At 39.4% G+C, this 16,828-nt stretch overlaps 1 protein-coding gene across 4 annotated transcripts in view; it reads right to left on the bottom strand.

The window, feature by feature from the left end:
- EYA1 (EYA transcriptional coactivator and phosphatase 1) overlaps nucleotides 1-16,286 on the bottom strand; it is an 83,372-nt gene extending 67,086 nt beyond the window's left edge. For 3 of the 4 annotated variants that reach the window (XM_010080497.1, XM_010080499.1, XM_010080498.1), the window contains exons 1-3: nucleotides 14,703-14,826; nucleotides 2,060-2,140; nucleotides 49-118 (exon numbers count right to left, since the gene is read on the bottom strand). In XM_010080497.1, the coding sequence (XP_010078799.1) occupies nucleotides 49-118; nucleotides 2,060-2,140; nucleotides 14,703-14,826 (275 nt within the window). Of the gene's footprint in view, nucleotides 1-48; nucleotides 119-2,059; nucleotides 2,141-14,702; nucleotides 14,831-16,242 lie in introns of those variants that run through there. The other variant, XM_010080500.1, reaches the window with a different exon arrangement.
- Nucleotides 16,287-16,828: the final 542 nt, after the last annotated feature.

The following is a 16,828-nucleotide window of genomic DNA, read 5'->3' as shown; positions in this document are numbered from 1 at the left end:
AGTTATTATTATTACTACTACTACTATTATTTTTAAAAGATATCATACTTGGAAGGGTAAATCTGTGGTGGGGAGAACTGGTGTGTTTGTCTTGGGCTGAAACCACTGCTTCCAATTGCTGCACCAAGGAGAAAAGAAAGCACACAGAAGTGTAAATACACACACCAAAGATAAATATTATTTTTCCTAATAGAATTTCAGAGTATTAACAAGATTTTTATTAAATTCAAATATAATTGACACCTTAGATAGAAAATAATATTTTATCAGGAACTATGCAAGAATGCTTAACATTAAAAAACTTGATTACGAATTTCAAATACTAAATTGCCCCTTTGTACAATGCCTGAGCAACAGTTTATTCTTTGCTTGCACACAGACAACATTTTCAATGCAAACAACCTATTTCCTAATGGAAACATTTCCCTTCGTGTTTTCAAAGGATTATTGATATCTCAAGTGCAACATTTTATTAACTTTTAGAATTTTTAAGACCTACATTTTATGAAGGAGCTTTATGCATGCCTCGATTGAAAACATATGGCCAGCTTCAGAGCACGTGCCTCTTTTTCAAAAAAACATAACGCAGACGATGTGCTATGATATTGCACTTCCTTCTCTTCCCACCTATCTTATCTGCTTTCTGAAATCCTTTCAGACCTTCAAAACAGTATTGCATAAAGATGTCATGACCAATGTGCAAATTGTCTTAGCGAAACACTTGACCCCAGGAGGCTAAATAAGGAGCTTCTCCCCGGCAGCCCGGCTGCTGCTGAGACAGAGCTTCACGCCAACCCATCCCAATATTCTTTATGTATTTTTGGGTGCTGCCAAGAGTGTGGCGGATGCGCTGGCGTGCTCTGGGTGTTATTTTTGGGAGCCCTTCCCTTTCTGTTTACCATTTGGGTGCCATTTCTTTGCTAGGTCCCAAGGTGGGTTTTGAAGTCTTTGCCAGGAAGGGGTCAGCGGCAGGTTATGAGACTACTGTAAAGTCAGACAGCCAGAGAAACAACAGGCCCTGCTGCTAAGTACCTGGAAATAAACAAGGCATGGATAATTACCCTTCACCAGCTACCCCTTTCCTGGCCAACCACAGGGAAAATCCATCATCTTTACACTCCAGGATTGCTCGCGAAGCATAAGGGGTAGCAGGGAATCTCTATCTGTGCCTTCCATGCCTGGTAGTTTTTCTTTTCTGTGGCCTACAAGGCTGCAGATATGTCAAACGTTACAGTCCGACCTCTAGTCAGATGACCACGGAAGTACGTAGCTACTAGTAAACACATTGCATTTTCTTCTTTCAGAGATTTAAAATACCCTAGAAATCTTTTTTTTGCCTTTCAAGTTCGATACTTTCAAAGTCAACAGCACATGTATAAACATGGAGGCTGTGACAAGACCAGAAAAAAGTTGGCTACGTGGAGCCTGACTGGTTGCGAGATGTCAAATTTTGCTACCCTGGAAATATAATCCTATGACACAGTATTACATCCTTTGTTTTTTTTTTGTTTTTTTTTTTTTTTTAAATTTATTTGATTTGCACCATAAAAGAGATGTGCTAGAAATACCATAGTTAATCCATAGGTATGCAAACCTGTGCAAACATTTTAGGATTTTCTGACAGTGTTTGTTTCCTGTTATGTTAGCAGCTAAGATGTGCTTGGCTGCCAGGAAGAAAAAAAGCCTGACAAAAGAATGATACCTTGATAATAAAAAATTACAACAAATAAGGAAGACCTATCCCTCAATTACAACACTAATCACAGAGGCAGGTATGTTTACTCACAGAAAACAAAACAATAATTACTCTGGGCCAGAATACTCCCTAGTGAGACTCCCACTGAAGACACCAATGAACATTAATAAGCCTGATGCTGTAATGCTCCTTACTTGGGCAAAACTCCTGTGGACTTATTCTGTCTGAATAAGATGAACAGAAATAGGTATAAGCTGTAAAGTGCACAGGGCTTTTTAACAGCTGTGCACAGATTTAGACCACATGGGATAAGAACATAGTAAATAAAAAATGCTGAGCTTAAAACCTTTGTTTATTCCTTACCTGATCCTGAGAAATTGTCTAAAGACCCGTCTGTGGTAGTAGTAGTAGCAATCTCACTGCTGCTCATTGGTTCTGTTTTAACTATAGAAATATAAATAAAATATATTCTATATGCACCTAATATTCTTGCACACACATGCACACACACTCACTACAGCCACAAATTCAATAAAACAAAAATCTGCCGACAATGTTTTAAATCATGGCTATCGATATTTTGCATTTTATGTATTTGCATATACAAACAATGCAAAGTACTGGCAGCTATGATTTACACATACATATACAATGATCAAGAGGGTTATTTCTGTCCCCAAGGAATAAGAGCCACTGTAACAAACCAGAAGTCCCCATGCAACTCTCTGCACCTGTCCTGATTCCTCTTAATCCTGCAGACCCAACAATAAGGGTCCACATTTAGATCAGGTCACACAGACATTTACAGGCTTGAAAGACAGCAATTTGAATAAGACAAAAAAGGAACTGATTTTTAAATGGGTTTATCTGAGAGATGTTTTTTTTTTTTTTTCAATCCAAATAATTTTCAGAGGAAAAATTAGAATTTATGATGAAGTAAAACACTTTCCTCATGGTGGATTTGTCCTCTCAGAATGAAAACCAACTTTATACTCAGCAACCCTGAATAAACAAAGGGGACACAGTCCTCACCAGATACCTCAAAGAATGCTTTTACATTTTATTCCCTCTGCACCCGCAACCCAACACGGCTGTCAGAGAGTGAAAAAGAATGGGAGTAAGAGAGACTGTCTCCTGGCTCATGCTGCTTCATAATGAAATATTAATTAATGACTTTTAATAAAGCCTCAAGTAAATAACGAAATTTCCCTTTCTGTTGCTCCAGCGCAATCTCGGTAACAACAGTATTCCGACCCATGAAGCAAGGACAGGGCTGACCTGGCAGCAGGGTCAGGCACCTACTCTCAGGGAGCTATCGGATCAGCACGGCAATCTCTCAAATCCATTTTTACATACCCAGCTTTTGCACTTACAGCACACCAAAAGCAACTGAGGATGAAGTTTCGGAAAACAACAGAGCTGATCTTATTGTCAACATCCTGCCGCTTGTGCTCTTGTTGACACACAGAGTCACCGCTTCCCACGCATCCCTGACCTTTTAGCGAGCCAGTTCAGTAACATGTCAGAAAGTGAATCCAAGAAAACCACATCAAACCGCACCCCATTTGATGTGTAAAGCCTTAGTGTCATCTTGATGTAGGGGTGTGTGTGTGTGCATGTATGTTTGTCTATACGTGTGTGTTCAGGAATTGCAACAATCACTAGCAGAAACCCTTTTGGTGCCAGGTTTGCAAAGGGTGACAGAGAGGCACTTTCCCCATTTGAAAAGGACTTTTCCTTTCCTTGCCAGTGCAAATTCTTATTTCCACATGCCTCACTATTTCCTTCACCTGACCTCATCCAAGGGATTTACATGCAGTCACTCAAGATTTTACTAATTGCCCACTACTTTCTTCTGATTCTCATGCAGGATGTTTTGTCTGCACACGCTGACTCGGGAGGTCAAATACTAGATCCACACAAACCTCTGCTACATCTGCATTAGCAAGCAGTGCAACCCAGTAAGAAAAGTTTCATGGAATGAAATGGCTGGTGCAGAGGGTCCAGTATCCACAGTTTAGGAAATTTTTAGAGGGGTATTCATGCTAGGTTTAGTCTTGTCCCAGGGAGGGAGTGCCCATCAGCAGCTGGAAGAGGTTAGCTTCACTCCTGCAGAGCACCTTTTTTTGAAAGAAGTGAAGTTCAAGAGAATCCACAAGGTGAATTAACACATGGTACGAAGTGGTGGCCAAGAGGTTCACTTCAGGAGTGCACTCATGATTTGAACCACAACCCTAATACAAACTTCTTTCTTAAAAACACAACATATAATACATCCAACATCCATTTCACAACTAAATACTCAAAGTCTAATGACAGATGCAACAAAAGATTTGTTGCAAAGTATCTATCCCAAGTAATTTTTACTGCAAATTCTACGCAGTTTGTTAATCCAGATACATCTACATTATCTTCTGCTTTTTCTTAGAGGTTTATCACAGCAACATTTTACAGTCAGACTAACACTTCCCTCATAGGTTACTCCAGCTTTCCCAAAAAATTGCAGGTCTTCTGAACCTGATTTCCATAATGCAATTATACTTTTGGAAATAACAATGAAAGATGCTTTTCTCTATAGCTGACAGCTGTGGGGGAGGAAAAGAGAGGAAGATGAGACAGATCAACCTAACTTGGGGGAAAGGGTGGAAGATTTCAGTATATGCTTTCTCCAAACTCTTCCCCTCTTCTCTACTGGAGAAACAATTCTTCTGTGTCCTATATAAAATAAAATATTATTGTTTGGATCACCGCAAACTAGCAGTCCAAGGGACTATGCTGAGCCACCTCAAACAATATAGAGACCTATCGCATCATTTGTTCTAGATAAAGATTTCTAGGATAATTTCTTTCTAAGTGGATGTAAATACCTCTCTTGCCATTGGTTTAAAAGCCTACTTTACTCAGATCCTTGTGAAAGTTGCCATTTTGGGAAAAAACTCATCAAAATTGAATTTCTGTCTCTATGACTGATAAGCAATACTTCAGCTCAGCCATGTATATAACTGAATGCTGTTTACTAAACATATAACTTTTGAAGATAGAGGAAAACATATATAAAACACACCGCAGTGTCTTCTTCATAGAAATGAATTCTAGTTGCTGAATGAGGTGCTCAGAAATTTTTCATTACAACTGTTCCTTATGTCTCCTTTCTCAGCTGTTGCTATTTCCTGAATATATGAAAAAATGGGATAAGAAACACATTATTCCTGATCTGGATACCTATTAGTAGGGAGATAATAAGTAAGCCTATCATGCTATCTTTAGGAGCAACCACGACCTTAACAGACCTTCTGCTGCAGCTAGTTGGGAATTTAATAAAGACAGTCAGAAACAGAAAAGCCCTCCATTCACCCATCATTTTAATCAAAATGCCAGAAAATGACCGCATAGTTCCTTCTATCTGAGCCTAAACGTATTTCAAGAGGATGAAAGCTTGCTGTATAAAGAAATAAACTGAGAAGAAACAGCCATGGTTTTACCAGTTGGAAATAGGTCTCTCGTTTGCCCAAGACAAAAACTGACCTGCAGTGGAGCACATTTCCCCCTTGCCAGTAACTGCCAACAGCATGCTCAGTTGTGGCAGAATCATGCAGAAGGAGAGCTCTGAAGGGATTTCCTAATGTTACAAGTCTGCCAGTCTATCACAGCAGCACGTCAGTAATCCATCTCTATCACCAGAGACATGCGGAGCTGTCCAAGGAAGCAAAGCTTTGGACGGGCATGGATCTGGCCCTGCCACATGCTCCTTAAGCATGCTCTGGATTTCAGCTCTCCACATTTTCCACAACAATTAACATTTCTGCAACGTGTCCTAAGCTTTCACAGGATGACACTGGCAATCAGTGGGAATACTGCCACGTCAGTGCAGAACATGTTGCAAGCTTGCCAGTAACTGCCAGCACACTCATTTGTGGCAGAGACCACAGAAAGCAACACAGGAGAGCTCCCATTTCTGCTGTTGCTTTATCAAAACAGACCTTCACAAAGGTGCAGAAATATCAGACTCACGTTACAGCAACAGACACTGATATAGCAATATGCTACTAAGTTTTAGTGCTGGCAAAATCACTCGTGTAATAAACCAGATTATCAATAAGAAATTAAAGATGAAATCTAACATATTCCTAATCTGCTGCAAAACTTCAACAGTTATTTAGAATTACTGATATAGATTTGGTGTATATACTGAGGAGCTTAAGAAGCTATGTCAACAGAGAGATACTTTTCCTCCTTATTCTAATCATTTATGAGATTCTAAAAACCAGATGTAAAAAGAAACTGTGTAAGAAAACAACACAACAGAAAAACAAAAAAAAAGGAGTAGCAGATAATAACACGTTAGCTCTGAGAAAAAAAGCACAAAAATTCTGAGATAGCACAACTGCTCATCTAATGTTAGATATTGTCAATATATTTCTTCTTACGACACTCAAATATTGCAATTGCAATGTGTCCCATTTGTCAGCCATATTACAAGAGGGGGTTACAAATGATTTACATGGCAGTTTCTGAACTCCACCAAGAGAGAACTTCAGAGCAGAACCCACAAGTTCATGTGGTTCATTGGCCAAGTAACAACTTTCTGAGTTCACAGTTTGTCATGCAATCACTGGTGTGTATAGCAATAGAGTGCTATGAGTAACCAGATGCTGGCTGTTTTAAATATGGATTTAGAGACACAGCATTTGGCCATTCCTAACACAAAGGTCACATGCATACATCATAAATATTACACCTCCAAGCATGCAAAAAGTCAGGTTTTTAAATATCTTTTTAAAATTACTTTGATTATGTGAAATACATACAAGGCTTGCTCTACTGAACTAGTCTTTGTTAACAGCTACACTATATACATTAAACCAGAATAGTAATATTAGAAACAAAGCTGACTTATTAAATTGCTTTTCATTTTGCTGTTTTATGACTAAATTAATACTATAATGTTATATTCTTTGTACCATAGGAATAAGTGGGCAAAATGAAATAATTCCTGGCTTGACAGCTCTTAGTGTTCATGGGGCACAAAGAGTCTCAACAGTTAAGTAAGTGAGTCTGTTAGTGTGTTTATAGACATACATATAAATACAACCTCTAGCTCTATTTTGGTTTGTATCAAGGTGGCATCTTCAAATAAGGTTAGCAGCTAAACACCAGGTAGATATCTTGATTAAGTACTTTATGTATCCATTACTGTCCATACACTGTTTTGCTTAACACCATCCTCCTTCTGTAGCCACTAGAAGCCCAAAGCTCACCTGAAAGTTGAAAAAATAATTGTCACTAACAACAGGGCAAAAATTCTACCTTGAATCTCTAAGTTGATTATACTGTCCATTACTTTATTCAAACTCTCCTCTGTTTGTACTGAATAATCTTGCAATTATAAACAGGTTACTAAAGGTTACAGGTTACTTATAAACAGGTTACTCAACTATACTAATTCCTATCCAGGACATGACTCTCTCTTTCTATCACAGACTATCAAGTCATCAGCTCCTGCCCATGAAGCCCGATAAACTTACTTGCTCCTGCTTCTCAAAGCAAAGGACTCTTCCTGAATCTAATTATCTGGAAATTACCAGAAGGTAATTACTACAAGGTAATTTCCAGCCTAAATTTATGCTTAGTTTTCAAAGAAAGTCCCTGCTCAAAGCAGCACATTCTAGTTCAAGCCCAGACTGTTTCCTGCTCTCCCCTCCGCTGATGTGAGAAGGCTTCCAAACTTCTGCAGTAGGTGGGCTGCAGCTAACACCTAGCTTTCACTGCATGCATGGATCCCCCACGACCATCATCTTCCTCTTACACTATGCATTACAACTGAAAGAGCTTTAACGTCATTGCCAGGAAAAACCTCACATATACAAAGAAATGGCACCACTGCTACAGTGCAAAATCAGAAAGAAAATTCAAAACCGTCTGGGTGGAGACAAGTTTTGATAGTGTTTATAGCTGCTAATCAAGATTTAGCCTGGGTATTCATCTGACAAGTATGGTCATGGGTTAACATAATCTCATTCACTGCAGTTAGGAGATGAGAATATGTGAGTCAAACTAATGTTCTTCCCCTTCACATTCACTTTTCAATTTATACCAAATGATTGTATCTCTCCTGTCCAAACGGAGGCAGCACATATCTAGGAACAATCTTTTTAGAGGTGTTATGGCCTTAATTTTTTTTTTTTTTCCTTCTGAAATCCTCAATTGGGAATCTGACCATGGCAACTCCCCTGCATACGCGTAACAGTTTGCACAGCATCCATGTAAAATCTCCGTACTTTTTAACCCAAGCCAGATAGAATGACCATACAACGTCACAGCCCCAGACACTAATGGCAGAGAAGGTTGTCTTCAGCTACCTTCTGGGAACATGGAGGGCTTCAAGTGAACAGAGCATCATGGAGAAGTCAAGCTCACTCTGCCATTTAGGTGTACAAGACGCAAGACTGAGATATGAAGACAGAAGCAGAATGACAAAGCAGGTGAGACCTTTCATTAGTGGGAATAAATATCCTCTACTTTTGGCCAGGGTCTGAACTTCAAGACTGCCAGACTTAAACCCAAATTCACCTGGACAAAGAGGGCTAGTGCTAGCCTGCATGCCCCTTCACCCAGCAGCAGCAGCAAACTGTCCAGCTTGTCTCATCAAACCAGGTGGCACAGGTACTTCAGTCACCGACCGGGGGTCAGATGACGTGGCTAACCCTGAAGTGTAACCAAGTTTTATGCTTTTTTATCTACCTGTGATAAGCAAAACTCCTCAGAAGATTACAAGATGCAAATGGAAGTGCTAAATCATCAAGCCACAAGCTTCTGAAGTTGCTAAGGCTCTTCAAATATCACCCTATTGTCTGTTAAGGTGTGATCTTAGATCAAGATGCTGCTCCTGTTCTGGGGAGTTTCCTGGTGAGCTGGTGCACACTGACAGCAGGGGCTGGATTTCTTTCTCATCTGTATTACTGGCCAGGCATGTGATATTTCTCTCTTATGCTGTGCAATCACACAATTGCACACATGCAGGTCATTTATAACAGGCTGGTCCAACTGGAGAGATGCCACACCTGATGCGATTGTTGTAGTTACAGTTTTTGGTGAAGTAGTATCTTCACAGGGTCTTGACATCCTGCAGCCTGTGCAAAGCCACTGTGCCAGCGGGGCTCTGTGACCCTGAGGCATGCTCAGAGGGTGCTCTCACACTACCACACTGCATCCACAGTCTGGAACAGCATGTGCTGCAAAAATGTTTATGAGAAGCTTGCAAAAATAAATGATATTAAAATAATGGTGCTTCCGCGATATTTTATCTTTTTTTTAAGTCATTTGTCTTTTGAAGTATTTTTGTTCCCTCAAATGTTTGTGGGAACCAGTACTGCTATTAATTTTCACTTAAACAAGGTCCTTTCAGGAAAATGTTATGGGGGAAAACAAAATCATGAGGCTTTCACAAACAGATGCACATACATACAGAAAAGACAATAAATACATAAATATTTATTAGCCAATCTCCTCCTCAAGATCTTGCAACAGGAGTTGCTGGACTGAGCCAACAAAGGAGCAGACAAGTTATTTCACTGGCCAAAAACCTATGAAAGAGGAATAATGGAGCATTATGCTACATGTGCTCAGAGGAGACGGAAGGACTCTTGGGGAAGCAGGAGAACAAAATCACAGATAAGACAAAGAGTCTGGAAGGAAGCCAATGTAATACAGCAAGAAGAAAAAGGTAAAGAGCGGGGAAAAAAATATAGTCCAAGTCAGTCCCTTGTCTTCACACAAACAGACAGAGATGAGTCTCTGATTTTTACCCTCCAGAAGTGGCAGCAGGTTGAAGATTATTACTAGTCCCTACAGACCCCAGGTTGCTTTTGGCAGTCTGGGGCCTGGGACCACTGCAGTCTTTGTCTCTGGCCACATGACTGTCCTCTTGCTCCCTTCTGGGTCTGAGTAAAGAAGCCAGCACATGTAGTTCTTGATACTAACACCCTACTGAAATGGAAATATTAGATTCACCTTTACTGGGATATTATTTCAGGATGTCTAAATATGGAGGTATCTCTGCATCAATTACAAGTTTAATGTCTTCCAGCTCTTCTTCACAAACACAAGTCTAGAAACTTCAGCATAATAATTGTCAGAAACTCCAGAAATAAGCAATCAAAAGACACAAGAACCCAAACATCTCCAAAGGAGGGTAATTTTGTCTGATTGCCATCACCTACCACAACTTTGCACCCCAAAGTAGACAAAATTATAAATAACTATTAAAAATTATTAATAACTTATACAAAATTAAAAATTATTCACTGCCAATGTGCAGGCCTGATGGCAACACTGAAAGACTATTTTGAGTGCTATAAAGTATTGTTAGAAATTTAACAAATACTCAACATATCATTTACTTACAGAAATTTACATCATGTGCCATAGCAACAACCAGCTCATAATCTCTCTGTGGATTTCAAAGTCTTACTCCATCACTGCTTTAGAAAATACTGAAAATAATTTTTCTCCATTCTATAAATTGCAACTTGACAGCAAACATACTACACAGCGCTGCCTTCTGAAACCCTGAAGATGGATTTACGTTCACCAGACTTAAAATGACCTTTCTAATGGCCACACATCAGATAGTCACGTAGTGGGGAGCTTTGAATGCCTTTGTGGGGGATCTCATTCTCATGTTGCAGCAGGTACTTAAAAAGTGAGAAACCTTTTTTTCCAAAGGAATTTTGATGTCCCACTCCCTTTGAAGCCTCCCTTCCTATGTATCTTTGAAAATCTGATCTTCAATTTGTTATACATTTTACCTTCCCACTTGATATGAAAATGTCTTCTCTTTTTCCTTTGGAACGCTCAAAAATGATGGCAGCAGAAGCAGCTCCATACTCCTAACATGAATGAAGTGTAGTTGTGTGGAAAACCACAGCTCCTTCTCCCAGTCTTCATCTATTCTCTTCCATTCCCGTTGCATAAAACATCATCATGATGGGCCACTGCCTTCTGCTTCTCACTCCATGTCACCCATCAGAACTGATTTACATTCTTTAGATAAAAGGAAAGATCACTGTAGGCAAAAACTGGAGGCAGTTGTCTGCTATGGAAAACAGCTTTGCTACCCCTTTCAAATTTATTGATCACTTGCAGCCTCCCCCCTCTAAAGTATATCTCCAAAGTGGGCACTGCTGTTCGAATAGCCACTAGCTGTCTGATAAAACTTAACAAATGGCAATTTTATTAGCTTCTGTTATTATTGTTTCTTTAACTCCTTCACTATCAACCCACCATAGCAATCTGCTGACAAAGGAAGATTAGAGATAAGGCACGACCATGAACATTTTGATCCCTACTTCAATTCTTTAAGATTTTTTTTAACAATTTTCTTAAGGAAGTCATACAGGGCCAAATTTTTAATGGTGTCCAGTGTCTGCTGTTCCCTGTGATGGAGGGTATTTTGTGGAAAAACACTTAAATAGATCACAGAAAACTCATATACTGCAGTATTTATAAGATCAGCAGTATCTTGGCATGCCAGAACTGATTTTTCTGAGTGCCTTTAGCCAGACATTTTAGTGTTACTCCTCTGCATTTGATCCTGGGAAATTTCTAACTGGTCAGAGTCTATAATTTCCCTGTTACTTCCCCATCACTGGTTTGAAGACCATACTGCCTGGGTCAGAGAGGAGGAAGAAAAATCCAAACATCAGCAAATAATTACTTCTTATTAGCTATGACTATTTTTTTTAACCAAGATGTTAAAGAAATGCTACTTTTCCCCTCACCTCACATACATCCAGAGCTACGAAGGTTGTCTCATGATCTGCAACAAACTTAAAAATGATAGTGTTTGTTCTAGAGAAATCACTATGTTCCAACAAAATTCCATAGAGGAATTGCTATTTGAGACAAGAAGTAGTAAATCTGACTTGTTTAAAAATGTTTAGATAGAAGGAAATAAATAGCAGTGACCCCAAACCCCCTGAATTTCTTCAGCTGCAGTCCTCAGCCAGCACTACCTGGTCAGTTCTGCAGTACACTAATTTTGCTCTACCAAAGTGAAATTAAGCACACAAAGAGTTATTATATCAAAGCTGCACGCAGATCCTAAACTCAGACTCAATCACACAACTAAATCCCCGTTCAGTGCTTTGAAAATTTACCACTAAGTGTGAAGCTAAAAATATTAGCTAATAACAGTGAGCTATCTTCTAACCACATCCTCTTGTAGAACAACATCAATAAGAGACAAGCCTGAAAGTATGCCTTAGAGGAATTAATGAACTTTTGTTTGAAACAGGGCCATTTCACTTTGGGACAGGTTTTTTCTTCTTCCCCCCCCCACCCTTCCCATCTAGTGAACATATCCTGCACTTCGGGGTATGGAAACCTGCCGAAATCACACCCATAGTCAAATCAAATTTTACATATCTTTACAAGATATTTATAACATGCAAATGCCTAGAGGCCCTGTTTCTCATTCACATGAAGGTCCCTGATGCCAGAAGAGGAGGGCTCTTTCATGTAGTGAGAATGAATGCGTGGCAGATTAGAAGCTGGTGTCACATATTATATGTAACATGTGAAGGTTCAGCAACCCACATCTCCACTCCACGTGCAACAAGCAAGCAAACACTGCAGCATTTTCAGAAAGGTGTTTGGCCAGCCCTTACAACTGCATCCTTACAATCTGTGACTTGTGTCTCTGCAGAATTCTGCTTCAAGAAACAATAATTTTACTTCATCCTTCATAAAAAAAAGTAAGAAAGCCTTGCTTCATTCACTCCATTTTTTTCTTAAGCCTGTTTAGCAGCGCAAGGATTCCAAACAAAACATTTTCTCAAGATAAAACAGATTAACAGTAAAAATTCCACCTTTGGATTCTTAGGCATCTGCTTCGTTCACAAATTTTGTCTCTTGGCACACATCTAATTCAGAAATAAATTATTCAGTTCTGTGTCTTTCACAAACTTTTCCTTATTTGTCACTTAAGAGCAATCAGAGACAGGAATTTTCTATTTAGAAAGTTTAGACCAGAATCGCCAAGCACAAGCTATTTCTTGGGATGCTTTCTGGACAACATCTGAAAACGCATGCTGCGTGCCCACGCCTGCTGCGCCTGCCGCAGCCACCCAAACCTGCGGGGGTCTGTGTGCTAGGGCTGAGCAACCAGTCTGCAGTGCTGAGAAGGGTCATGTCACCTGAGGGAAAATTGCAAACAAAAGAAAACCATTTGGCTTCATCTCAGAAGGTAAACGTGTATTGCAAGTGATAACTTTCTGGGTAGAATTCACCCAAAACGAATAAGCTTGAACTTTAAAATTCTAATGTCAGATAAATAAGTTACCGTGATTTAATTTACTTTATTCGATAAACTCTGATACCTACCTAGGAGGTGGGATATTATTTCCAAAATTATTTGCTACCTGAGGTCAGCGCATGAATAGATACAATGTATAGCTCATTTCCTGACCAAGTAATGTTAAGCACCCCATTTTTCAGAGCGTATGCCTGAACACAACAACTGCTTAGACCAAAAAGTCGAGCCAGATGGTGAGTGTCTTTCAGTGTTTCAAAGAACACTCCTTATTTTTGTGCTACTAAAGAACCTTCACGTTACACAGAAGGTACAAAAGCTGGCAAAGTTTCCAACAAAGGCTTTAGTGAGCAAGAAGAATTTTAATTTGAAAAGGTCAAGCTATTTTATCCTGTAGCAAAACTAGTATAGAGCTGATAATATGATATAAAAATATAATAATACTATTTGGTATTAAAAAGGAATAAGGCTTATCCGTGGACATTAAATATTTTTCTGCCTAAACTATGTTAACATGTTAAGCACTTTATTTATTCTTTAAAAAGCTACTTCTTTTTTTTTTCCCAAATGGCTTAAAATTTGATTGCAGCAATACTTTTACAGCAATAGCAAAAAGTAAATTATACACAACTCTGGCACAAACGCCTGTTAATCTGATAACCCATAAAACCTCCCCACTACAGAGGACTCCAATTAGAATGAATAACAGAGATGTTTGGGGAATTGAGGGGGGACGACATCTGTTTGATTGACATGTGCCCTTCCTGGAAGAATGCAATGCATGGCCATAATCCTAAACAGTCTTACGGCACTACTATGACCCAGTTCTTCAGAAAAAAAGGCATAACTTTGCTACAACAGTTGTTTAACTATACATTTAAATTGAAATGCAGTATTTGAAGCTGTGTGACTGTTTTCCAGTAATGTTCACATATCTAGCCAAATGTAATGGACAATCTTTCCTACTACTGTCACAGAAATGTTACAGGAAAGAGTATTTTTTGATGCTTATTATATAAACCCTTCTGTGTTTCATTATATGTATTATTATATGTATTATATATGTATTATATTACTGGCAAAGCTGTTAGCTTGTTCTGCTGTTAGTATTCTACTGAGAACAAACATAACTTATCAACTGCCTGACTGCTTCTTGAAAAATAGGTATCAGTTTACCCCATTGAATTACTACACCTGTTTGAATTTTGGCCACTCCATCAGAGCAGCAAGCTAGCCTGAGGAAATTTCAACACTCAGTTTTATTAGCCTACTCGACAAAACTTTCATAACCTTAGGAGCTTGCAAAAAGTGAGAACATAATGAAATACTGAAACAGGGAAAAAGAAGGAAAGATTGCCTTTTGTAGTAAGACAATTGTAAATACCTCCTTTTTTCTCATCACTAAGCTACCTTTTGGGGGGTTTGGGATTTTTTTTTAAGCTCTGCACATACTACCTGCTCAGTCCATTCAAACTCCATGAAAGGAACATAAACCTGAAATGAAAGCTATTGCTGAAACTTGATAATAGTAACTACTGATGAACACTGAACATCAGCTCTACACACCAAATTACATAAACACCTAACACCTAAAAAAAGTAAAACATTTTCTCTATATGGCTTACTGACTGCAAGAACACCAATGCAACAAGGAGAAAAAACAAACTATGAAACACTAAAAAAAGGGTGGCTCACCTTCTGTGCCATTGGGTGTCATGGAATTATTATTTATATGAGAGTTATCAAGTTTTGGACCACTGGGTGATTCACTACTACCACTGAGTCGGCTATGTGGGCTGGCTAGATCCTGCATTTCCATAGACCTGAAAACAAGATGCAACTAGTTTTAGTGACATACTCAACATGGATTACAGAGGAATTACCCTATATGAGATGCAGCCCACTATTAAATAACGTCCTGAAAACAGTAAAAAATGAACAGTTTCTTCCAACTTGATCTTTTCTAGTGCTAGACTCATGTTGTAGCCCCACACATGACTGACCAGTTACCGTAATTATTTCTGCAGCTTCTAACAGAACAAAATTTAGATACGAAGTAGTGTATTTTAAAAATTCACATCACCTTGTATTTTTAAGATATGCACAAAAAGGGAATCACCAGTCTGTGAAGACATATACTCTCTTAACAACAAATTAACACTCTGCTTTTTCAAGATTTACCACTCAGTGGCAATGTAATGGGCCTCCAAACCAAATAAAACACTTGAAGCAATTGTGGAAACCTATCATCTACTGACAGGGAATGAGATATTCCTGATGTATGTGTTTACTCTGGCAAACTACTTAATTGTTCCTCTGTTTCCGTTGAAACAAATGCAGCATTAAAACATTATTATGTCTGCTCAGTTGTTTGCTTTGTGGATTACATAAAGCGTGGCCAATTGAAAAGGGATATGACCAACATACGGTGAATCCATATAGGCGTTAGTATGCCTTAGCACGCTGCTGTACCTCAGCAGCTGTCGCTTAGTCAAAATAAGAGAGCAATTCTGATTCAAAGCAAAAATTAAACATTTATACAGTGCATAAGCAGCTGAATATTTCCGATTTGTGTTTTTAATAGCCTTATACAAAAAGGCCAACAGCCATCAGCACCACGACATATCCCTTGGTTGATGTTGGGGAAGCTTATTACTGAGGTGCCCCATCCTTCCGTTTCTTTATACCTAAGACTTTTGATAATGTTATGTGATGTACTCAGTCGAAATAATTGCTCCCAGTAGAAATTTCACAGGTTACTGTCCCTCTAAGGCATTTGAACCAGTACTTTTTTGGTTTAAAAGAAATGCTTAGGCTCTTTTAAAGACTATTAAAATTACATTAAAAACTCCTCCCACAGTAATTGTATAAATATCCTTAAGCGTGCCATTTCAGCTATGAAGTTTTCACATTTTAACTGAGATTTTATCACAAGTTCTAAACATAAATCCTTCATTTTATATTTCATTACCTAAACCAATCTACACATAAAAAAAAGAAGATACCACAAAGAGCTGGAAAAGCCAGTATCTAATATAAAGTCAGACAATTCAGTGAAAAAGTGTACGTGCTTGTGGTCTACAGCCTTGGTTGCATGCACATAAAAGCGATGCTCCAGCACTTACTCATTTGCTTAATGCAGAAAACAAGAATAAATGTTTACTTATCACACCAAGTTAAAAACAAAAAACCTAAATGCTTCCAGAAAAATAGCAATTTTCAACCAAATCCTTACCTGCAGCTTGAGGAAACAGCAACATCTGAACTGGTTTGGGACTTCTGCACCTGTAAACCAGGGAAACAAACAGAAGCCTCTGTTACCCTGCTTTACTACGAGGCCTTAACTTAAAGAAAGGGTATCACCACGGATGACAATTCTGTCCTTTAAACCCAAAAGGAGAGGAGGAGGGCGCGGTGCCCGTGAAAGGCATATTGTCTTTAAATTGAAGGCTCAACTGTTGTTTCCCCAGCAGGTCTCTCTCCCTCCTCCCCGCGCCGGGGGATGGCGGCCAAGTGACGGGATAGTGATTCATCAGGGGCCCGTGACAGCTGCAGAGGGGCTCACTCCTCCCACGGCACGGCACAGAACGGCACGCCACGGCTGTGCACCCTGGCAAAGGTAACCCCACCGCGCCACCCAGCCAAGGGCAGCGGGAGCCCCCCACAATCCTCCACCCATCTCGCCTCTTGTTATCGCTGGCCGAATTATCTCTCCCTCCCATCCCCTCAACTCTTGACAGCTTCTTGCCCTCATCACGTTGGCTTTCCTCTTCCTCTGCTCTTCACCATCCTTCCTCCATGCCTGGGCAGTGGGGAAACCA

This window comes from Pterocles gutturalis, unplaced genomic scaffold (assembly GCF_000699245.1).
Source record: "Pterocles gutturalis isolate BGI_N339 unplaced genomic scaffold, ASM69924v1 scaffold19994, whole genome shotgun sequence".
Lineage (NCBI taxonomy): Eukaryota > Metazoa > Chordata > Aves > Pterocliformes > Pteroclidae > Pterocles > Pterocles gutturalis.
This window is presented reverse-complemented; position numbering and strand designations above follow the sequence as displayed.